General features: G+C 49.1%; 1 protein-coding gene across 1 annotated transcript in view; it reads left to right on the plus strand.

Annotated features, from left to right (window-relative positions):
• SLC6A17 (solute carrier family 6 member 17) overlaps nt 1-8,776 on the plus strand; it is a 28,703-nt gene extending 19,927 nt beyond the window's left edge. Inside the window, exons 7-12 of the mRNA XM_054290830.1 lie at nt 1,612-1,853; nt 2,129-2,321; nt 3,165-3,357; nt 3,672-3,831; nt 5,034-5,196; nt 7,256-8,776. Of these exons, the coding sequence (XP_054146805.1) occupies nt 1,612-1,853; nt 2,129-2,321; nt 3,165-3,357; nt 3,672-3,831; nt 5,034-5,196; nt 7,256-7,624 (1,320 nt within the window). The 3' untranslated portion in view covers nt 7,625-8,776. The remainder of the gene's footprint in view (nt 1-1,611; nt 1,854-2,128; nt 2,322-3,164; nt 3,358-3,671; nt 3,832-5,033; nt 5,197-7,255) is intronic.
• The last annotated feature ends 877 nt before the right edge of the window (nt 8,777-9,653 follow it).

Below are 9,653 nucleotides of genomic sequence, written 5' to 3' on the forward strand. Positions count from 1 at the left end.
TATTTTCCCTTATTCTCTTATTATTCCCCTTAATTTCCTCCCCACCCCAAAAATCAAAGTACCAGCCCCAAACTTGGGGACCCCGATAGATCATCAGGATGTGGAATGGCCCCCAAAATTCAGGATGGGGCCAGGACAGCCTGAGCCTCACAAACTCCATCCTCAGCTACCCAGATGCAATATTATATTTATTGCTTCTATTAAAATTTTCAAATATCAATATTTGAAAATTTTAATGTATTTCTATATACATTCCCTTGGGCACCTCTGTACCCCCCAATATATTTCTGGGGGGCACAGAGGTGCCCAAGGGAATGTATAAATACAAAGATTTAATGGAGAGATGCTAGCTGGCAGAAAAACCTCTGCTGGTGGTATGCACTTATTAATTGAGCAGCTAATTAATTAATTAGGCGAAGATGTAGATGAATCAGCTCAGCCGGCGAGGCTGTTAGAAGACATTAATTATAGTTCCTTGATGAATGATGCTGGGAGGTCTCCAGACTGCAGCTCTGGCTCCTGGGAGAGGGAGAACGTGGCTGGGGGCGACCACAGCAGAAACTAAGAGGGTTTAACTCTTGTTTAAGGTTTTGAAGGCCTTCAGTTTAGGTAATCCTAAATTCCTTAGACAATGGTAAGGATTATAGGGGAGATAGGAAAGAGGATGATGGACATGGTGGTTAAGATGGCAATTATGATGCTGGTTGGTTTGCTAATACGTCATTGTTTTATATGGTTTGTGGTGTGTGTTGTCCTGACCTCTCTGTGCCTCAGTTTCCCTCTCTGTGTGAATGAGGAGTATCACCGGCTGGGGTCTCTGTACAAATCACAAATGGGACAGGACTGCTGTGGAACTGCCTTGAGCTGTTTTATTTTTCAGCATCAGTCTCATTACGTGGTTATGACAATGGGAAGATGCCAGCAGCTCACATCCCAGGCAGCAGACAAAGAACTCAATGTTACAATTCACTTTATAAGTTTTTTGCCCAATCACACAAAGCAAAAGCACATTGACAGTATTTATATCTGTATTCTATATATTGACAGTAGTTCTATCCACCACTATAAGCACTTGTACCTTTGGCTAAAACAATGCTTGCTTATTTCAAATACAATACCTGCCTGTAAGCTTTAAAACACAATGCACAGAGCTGCATTATTAAGCTTCAAACTTCCTAATATCTTGCTAGATATACTTTTCTGTAGCTTAGGGATTTATTCTGGACAAGCGTTAATACACAGACGATTGTTCTATCTGTCCCTGCTTTTCTACTTTTTAAGTAATTTTTCTGCTGACCAACCTCATGGCTACTGCTTAGCTCCAGTCACAGTTCTGCTGTCTCTGAGGCCTTTTTCAGCTTTCCCAAACCCCTCTGATTTTATGGATTCCCGCAATGAGAAGGACCTCTGAGTGCTGGGTAAAGCCAGACCTGAACATGGCAGATCATGGAATAACAGAGTGGTTTGGGTTGGAAGGAGCCATAGAGATCATTTCCTTCCACCACCCCACCAAAGCAGCCACAGCTGCCCCAAAACCATCTCAGCCCTTTTAATGTAGCTCTGGGATGGTTCATCAGGCCACCTAACTCCTTCTTCTGTCTTCCCTCCAAGCTGGACAAGATGCTGGACCCTCAGGTATGGCGTGAAGCAGCCACGCAGGTTTTCTTCGCCCTGGGCCTGGGTTTTGGGGGGGTCATTGCCTTCTCCAGCTACAACAAGCAGGACAACAACTGCCACTTCGATGCCACCCTTGTCTCCTTCATCAACTTCTTCACGTCCGTGCTGGCCACCCTGGTTGTGTTCGCTGTGCTGGGCTTCAAGGCCAACATCATGAATGAGAAATGTGTGGTGGAGTAAGAATTGCTTTTTCTCTGTTTGGGGTGGGCAGGTCTTTGCTGATGCCAGCTGTGGTGGGTCTGGAGCTGGATGATGCTGGGGTTTGGTGGGCCCAAGTTCCTGATGGTCAGGAGCTGGATTTGCAGGGATGCACCTCTGTAGCTGAGGGATTTTGACATTCAGCTCCTCCAAGCTAAAATCCAGCCCCAAGATGGGCTCAATCTGCAGCTGGGTGTGAATCCAACGTGTCTCAGGTGCATTGCATCACCTGAGAGGTTCTGCTGTCCCTTAGGAATGCTGAGAAGATCTTGGGCTACCTGAACACCAATGTGCTGAGCCACGACCTCATCCCACCCCACGTGAACTTCTCCCACCTCACTGCCAAGGACTACAACGAGATGTACAGGGTGATCATGACGGTGAAGGAGGGGCACTTCAAAGAGCTGGGCCTGGACGCCTGCCTGCTGGAGGATGAGCTCAACAAGGTACCTGGTGGCATTCCTGGTGGGACCAGCAGGTCACTGTGTTCACGGGGTCTCAGGTTGAGGGAAGTGACGAGGATCTGACTCCATGTTTCAGCAGGCTTGATTTATTATTTTATGATATAAATTACATTAAAAATACTAAATACTAATACTAATATATAGTATTAATACTACTACTACTATTATTGCTAATTATTACTAATATATAGTATTATTACTAATATATAGTATTAATAATGCTACTAATACGAAATATAATAAAAGAATAGAAGAAAGGATTTCATCAGAAGGCTAGCTAAGAATAGAATGAGAAATAATGATAACAAAGGCTTGTGTCTTGGAGTCTCTGTCCAAGCCAGTTGCCTGTGATTGGCTATTAATTAGAAACAACCACATGAGACCAGTCACAGATGCACCTGTTGCATTCCACAGCAGCAGATAATCATTGTTTACATTTTGTTCCTGAGGCCTCTCAGCTTCTCAAGAGGAAAAATCCTAAGGAAAGGATTTTTCATAAAAGATATCTGTGACAGGTCACCCGCCCCATTGCCTCTCCCTGTGTCAATCCTGGGCATCTGGAATGGAAAAACAGCTTTTAGAGACCATCCAGGAATGGAGAATCCAATTCCATGTTGTTTTACCCAGCACACAGGGGTCCTCCTGGGGTGGGAGAAGCTCTGTCCAGTACAGGTTGAGCAGGGTCATCACCAGCCCATCTCCAGTACCAGACTGGGTTTTTTCATTCCTTGAAGAGGGTTTGATGAGGGAAACCTGAGAGGGGCTCAAACTCTGTGTCCCTGACAAGCTTCTTCTCATCTTTTGATCCTCTCCCCACCTCAACAGTCGGTGCAAGGGACTGGCCTGGCCTTCATTGCCTTCACAGAAGCCATGACCCACTTCCCAGCCTCGCCCTTCTGGTCTGTCATGTTCTTCCTGATGCTGATCAACCTGGGCTTGGGGAGCATGATCGGGACCATGTCGGGCATCACCACGCCCATCATCGACACCTTCAAGGTGCGCAAGGAAGTGTTCACAGGTGAGGCCTCTTCTCCTGCAACCTCCTTGGGAAGGGCTGGGAGGTCCCTGTTGCCTTGAGAAGTCACCCCAGAAGAGGGTGGACATGGTGGGGGGTGAACTGGGCCATGCCCATGCAGAGAATGGACCTTCTGGAGGTCTTGGTGTCCCTCAGGAGGCTCTGCTGGCCATGCCCATGCAAGGAATGGACCTTCTGAAGGTTCTGGTGTCCCTCAGAGTCCTCTGCTGACCATGCCCATGCAGGGAATGGACCTTCTGGAGGTCTTGGTGTCCCTCAGGAGGCTCTGCTGACCCTCTGCTGTTTGCTCCCCACAGTCGGTTGCTGCATCTTCGCCTTCGTGGTGGGGCTGATCTTTGTGCAGCGTTCTGGAAACTACTTTGTCACCATGTTTGACGATTACTCAGCCACGCTGCCGCTCACCGTGGTGGTCATCCTGGAGAACATCGCTGTGGCCTGGATTTACGGCACCAAGAAGTAAGGAAGTTCTACAGCAAAAGGGATAACTGGGGTGTAACTCCTGACTAGAAACCCTCCTTCCACCTCTTGGTTTTTTCTCCAGGAGCAAATGCTCCATGGGCAGTTATAGAGGCAGGAGTTTGGTTCACTTTGATCCTCCTGCCCTGCCCTGGTGTAACACAACCCCTTCTCATGGGTTTCTCCTCTTGGTTGTGATGCTCTGTTGCTTGTGATGACCCATTTTTCTGAGGTTTCCAGGTCCTCCTGGAAGGGGAGGCTGTTCCCCATAGTTCTCCTTGTTCAGAAGTTGTCCAAAGCAAAGGCAGCTCTGGATAACACTCAGATGGTCTTGTCCTGAGGAGTTTTCCACAAATTCTTCAGGCTTGAGGGATGCTGAGATGGTCAGCTGGGTTCTTCAGGCTGTACCTTGAGCATTAGCAGGGCTCCTGGGAGGTTGTTTCTCACTTAGAGATGGATGTTGTGGACGCCCTGGAGGGGCTTCTCCTAAGTGACACCCCATTGGCTCCCTCCCCTGTTCCTATGCCTGAACAGAGGTGTTCCTGAGGCTCTCCCTCCCTTTTCCCTGATTGGGTCTCACCTTTATACTGCCTGGAGCCCAAGGTCAGCTGGGAGGCCCCTGGGGGAGAGAGCTGGACCTTGGGGGAGTGTGTGTCAGAGAGGAGAACATCTCACTGCGCAGCTGAATTAAACATCTGTGGATTGTGACAGTGGTCACAGGGGTTTTTGGACGAGGGAAGAGATGAGGATTTGACTCTATATTTCAGAAGGTTTGATTTATTATTTTATGATATATATATAACATTATAACTATGGTAAAAAGAATAGAAGGAGAAGTTTCATCTCAGAAGGCTAGCTTAGCTAAGAATAGAATGGAAAAGAATGATAACAAAAGCAGCTGGCTCGGACAGAGAGAGAGAGCCAGCTCTGCCATGACTGGTCACTAAATCTAAATATCTACACGAGACCAATCACAGATGCACCTGTTGCATTCCACAGCAGCAGATAACCATTGTTTACATTTTGTTTCTGAGGCCTCTCAGCTTCTCAGAAGGAAATATCCTAAGAAAGGATTTTTTGTAAAAAGATGTCTGCGACAATGGATATTATGCAAAAGCCTTTTTTACTCCTTTACCCTGGACTTCACTAGCAGCAATTCAAGCTGCAACAGGATGTCATGATTCCATGTTTTTCCTTGTCAGGTTCATGCAGGAGCTGACGGAAATGCTGGGATTCAGGCCCTACCAGTTCTACTACTATGCCTGGAAGTACGTGTCCCCCATCTGCATGGCCGTGCTCATGACTGCCAGCATCATCCAGCTGGGAGTGAGCCCCCCGGGATACAGCGCCTGGATCAGAGAGGAGGTGAGCACAGCTCCCTCCCCTTCCCCACCCTGCCCCAGTCTCAGGTTTTGGGTTGTTAATTGCAGCCCTGAGATGTGCAGGGTGTCTCTGTTTCAGCCAGTGTGCCTGAAGAACGAGTCAGAGCTCTTCAGTTTTCAGTCTTGAGGTTGTTTATTAATTCTTATCTATAAAATTTTCTTTCTGCCCAGCCGAGATCTGCTCAGCAGGGCAGCCACAGGCACTCTGTGTTGTCCTTTTATACTACAAACTACATATAACATATTTACACTTAATTCCCAATACCTATCACCTATGTTAGACAGTGCACTTCTACTCTAAACCAATCCCAAAGTGCCAACATCACTGCAGAAAATGGAGAACAAGAAGAAGAAGAAGAAGAAAGGCTGGACACACCCAAGTCCCTCCATCTTGTCCCCATAACCCCCATACCAAAAATCTTAAAATCTACATTTTCACCCTGTGATAATTTTATTATTATACTATTTAAACCTCTGTGACTTTCAGGTCCTCATACAAAGCTGGTAACTTGCTCCAGGGGTCAAAATCAAATCCCCAGGTGCTCTGGGCTGTGTGCCAGGGTCTCCGAGCCCCCTGATGGGGTCCTGACAACTCTGGACACCCAAAGGGATGCACTGAGTTCTGACACCCCAGCACAGCAGGGGCAGCTCAGGGCTGCAGAGCACTCTGCTCATCCCAGCTCTGCCCATTCCTCCTTGGGTGACATTCCCACCCTGTTCATCCTCTGGGAGCAGTTTGTTCACGCTGCCCAGCTATCTCCAGCCAGCTCTGCCCATGGGCTGAAGCTTGTGTTGATTTTGGTTGGCTCCCACAGCTCCACGCTGTGCCTGTGTGAGGATCCTTCCCCTCAACCTGAGCCCACCTTTGTGTGGTGTCCCTGGGTCTGGCACGAGGCAGGAGGAGCTGTCTGGTGTTTCAGAGATGTTGTACCTTGTTGGGAAGGATGAAAGTTTGACAAGAAAGTCTCGCAGATATGTGTGCCTAGCAGAAAGATTTTTAAATGTACAGTCTGATGAAGGGATAGAGATGGAAGGAAGTTTTGATAGAGAAGAAAAGAATTGCTGAGCCAGTCTCACTGGATAACCAAAGAGGCAAAAGGTGTGTTAGTTAGAAGGAGTTTTTCTGGCTTAGAGCAAAGGATAAACTTACTTTAAACAAGAAGATGTTTTTACCAAGCAGAAAGATAGCACAGGCAAACAAGTCAGCAAATGTTGCAAGTAGAAAAAAGGTCTCCGAATTTTCTACTGCAAGAAAACTGAAAAACAACTTCTAGCTTTGAGTGATTGGAGAACAGTAACATGAATATTGTAATTACAGTAGTTATGATAGGCTATAGATAAAAGTTAAGGTATAGATTGGTTCTACTGTATGAAGATGCTCAGCAAAGAAAAGTATATAATGCATTGCAACCAAAAGAAAAGTATATAGTGCATTGTAAGCTAAACTAAGGGTCTCCAGGCCTGCCTGCAGCTGGAGCTGACAGCTGTAGGCACAGCTCTGTCACCCCTGGACTGCTGTAATGTTTTGGATGGGATGAACTGCATTTTGGAGAGCTGCCTGGAGTCCCACATCTCTCATTTAGGTCCTTACAGTACCTGGTGTGTGACCGTGTTCACAGGGGTCTGAGGATGAGGGAAGAGACGAGGATCTGACTCCACGTTTCAGAAGGCTTAATTTATTATTTTATGATATATATTACATTAAAACTATACTAAAAGAATAGAATAAAGGATTTCATCAGAAGGCCAGCTAAGAGTAGAAAAAGAAAGAATGATAACAAAGGCTTGTGGCTCAGACAGAGAGTCTGAGCCAGCTGACTGTGATTGGCCATTAATTAGAAACAACTGCATGAGACTAATCAAAGATGCACCTGTTGCATTCCACAGCAGCAGATAACCATTGTTTACATTTTGTTCCTGAGGCCTCCCAGCTTCTCAGGAGAAAAATCCTAAGGAAAGGATTTTCCATAAAAGATATCTGTGACACCTGGTGGGCATCACCGCTGCAGCAGCCCTGACACGTTGATATCTGTCTCTTCCAGGCTGCTGAAAAGTTCCTGTTCTACCCAACGTGGGCCATGGCCATCCTCATCTCCCTGATCATCCTGGCCTCCCTCCCCCTGCCCCTGGTGTTCATCCTCCGGCAGTTCCACCTGGTGTCGGACGGCTCCAACGCCCTCTCCGTCACCTACAAGAAGGGCCGGATGATGAAGGACATCTCCAACCTGGAGGACAACGACGAGACGCGCTTCATCCTGAGCAAGGTGCCCAGCGAGACGCCGTCGCCCATGCCCACGCACCGCTCCTACCTGGGCCCCGGCAGCAGCTCCCCGCTGGAGATGAGCGCGGCGCCCAACGGACGCTACGGCAGCGGGTACCTGCTGGCCAGCACCCCCGAGTCTGAGCTGTGATGGTGGCCTGCCCGCCGCCCCCACCAGGAGAGGAGGGCGCACCTGGCTGTCCAGGCAACGGGAAAATTAATTATTAAGGGTGAAGATGAATTAGTGACTAAGACGAAGAAGAAACCCCCCTGTTAAAATCGTTAAGCAAAGCAGCCATTTCTGAGGTGATGTCGGGAAGAAGGGATGGCAGGAGGGGCAGGACTCCTCTGGCAGCCCTCGGTGGAAAGGCAGGAGCCCTGGACTCACCTCCAGGGAAGGGAAGAGGAGCAAGAGATGCTGCAATACCTTTCCAAGAGTTGTTCTCGTGCAGCTCAAATCCGAAGCAAAGAATCTCTCTTTTCTAAGCAGCTGATGGTTGGAACAAGGACCTGGCAGCAGGTGGGAAGCCAATCACACTTCTCCCTGTCACCCAGAGCTCTTCCCTCCCTGTCTGTTGTCCTTTAGCCGGGAGGAGTCATGGCCTTATTCCAACGAGCACAATTAATCATCAATGTTCATAGCACAAGAAGGTGCTGTTGTTGTCACCATCGTTGTTGTTGTTGTATCTCCTGTAGGTTTTTATAGCTGTGGACACACCCAAATAAGCCCCCAAATTCTGACCAGGGTTGGCAGGGAGCAGCGTGGGGCTGGCTGTGGTGTTGGGGTGTGTGAGACAGGGCAGGGTGAATCCCTGGAATCTTTGTTGCCACCAGCACAGGGATGGTGGCTGGGAGTTCTTTGGAGATGTCACAGCCATGGGACGGAGTAGCTGGGATGCTCCATGGGTTGGATGGTGCTGAGTGTCAGGAGGACCCCAGAAGTGGCAGTGGTTTGGGGCTGTGAGCCTGTGTGGGGTCTGGGTGGGGTTGGTGTGATGGGGGTCAGGAGGGCTCTCCTGACGTGTGGGATGCTCTGCTGAACCAAAATCCCTGGCATGGTGACCATCTCCTCTCACTCCTCTCTTTAGGTGTCCCTTTAGAGGGACAAGCAGAGGAGCTGTGGGACATCCAGTCCTACCACACTCCTGGTTTAGCTCTCAGGAAACCACCCCTGACTTCCCTCCTTGTCCCAGTACCGAGGTGAGCTGGGCACTGGCTCTCTCTGGATGTGCCTCCTCATTTCTCCTCGTGTCCCCTGGGGTTTGGCATTGCCTCCTGTCACACCCACAGGAGCTCAGCAGCCTTTGGAGGGGGGTGACCAGCTCTTGGGGACCACAGGCATCCAAGGGACACTCCTGGAGCCAGTGCCAGGTCCCCAGCAGCTCTGGATCCAGCCTGGGGAGCCCTTGTGAGAATCCAGGGGCCTCTATTGTGCCCATCCATGGTTTTGGATGTGATCCATGATGTGCCCCTTATGTTGTTTCTCTCCAGGCTGTTTGGAAAGGGTGGGCTCTTCTAGCTCTGAGTCCTGAGGGTCATTTCCCTGAGTCCCACCTGTAACCAAGCACTTCTGCCAAGGGTGTCAGGATAGCCTGGCATTGTCCCCTTTTCCTTGGGGACACAGAAGCAGCACATTCTCGCCTCTGCTGCCTCCAGGGGCTGGGGAATGCCTCACCCTGGGTCCTGCTGGGCTTAGGTTGTGCATGAAGATCTTTGAGGCTGCTCTGAAGGCCACATTTGTAGGTGCTGGTCCATGAGCCCTTCTCTCCTCTGCTTTCCTGTCCATTGCTTTTCTTTCACCTTGGTTTTCCTTTTGGCTGGAGCTGAAGGCAGGAAGCTGCTGGTCCATTCACCACACCCCTGACTTAATTTCAGCATCCCTGGGGCCAGCAGGTTCCCACAGTGACGTCTCTTGTGGGTGTGATCCTTCATTCACAGCCTTCTCCGTGGGCTTGGCTGGTGACCTGGAGACTCTTCCTGGACAATCAGCTCAAGCCCTTCATTAACTGTTTTTCTGGGGGGAAGATGGAGGAGTGGAATGAACCAAAGCAGCTCAGTGATGGTTCCAAGATCTGTGAGTCAGGATCAGCCACGCTCCTCCAGAAGTTCCCCCTTCCTCATCCCCTCCCATCTCTTTCTCCTTCCTCTGCCCATGCAGGAGGGACACAGAAATGTCCCCA

Source organism: Melozone crissalis, unplaced genomic scaffold (genome assembly GCF_028551555.1).
Source record: "Melozone crissalis strain CALT ecotype California unplaced genomic scaffold, PUWL_Pcris_2 ptg000086l_1, whole genome shotgun sequence".
NCBI classification, from domain to species: domain Eukaryota; kingdom Metazoa; phylum Chordata; class Aves; order Passeriformes; family Passerellidae; genus Melozone; species Melozone crissalis.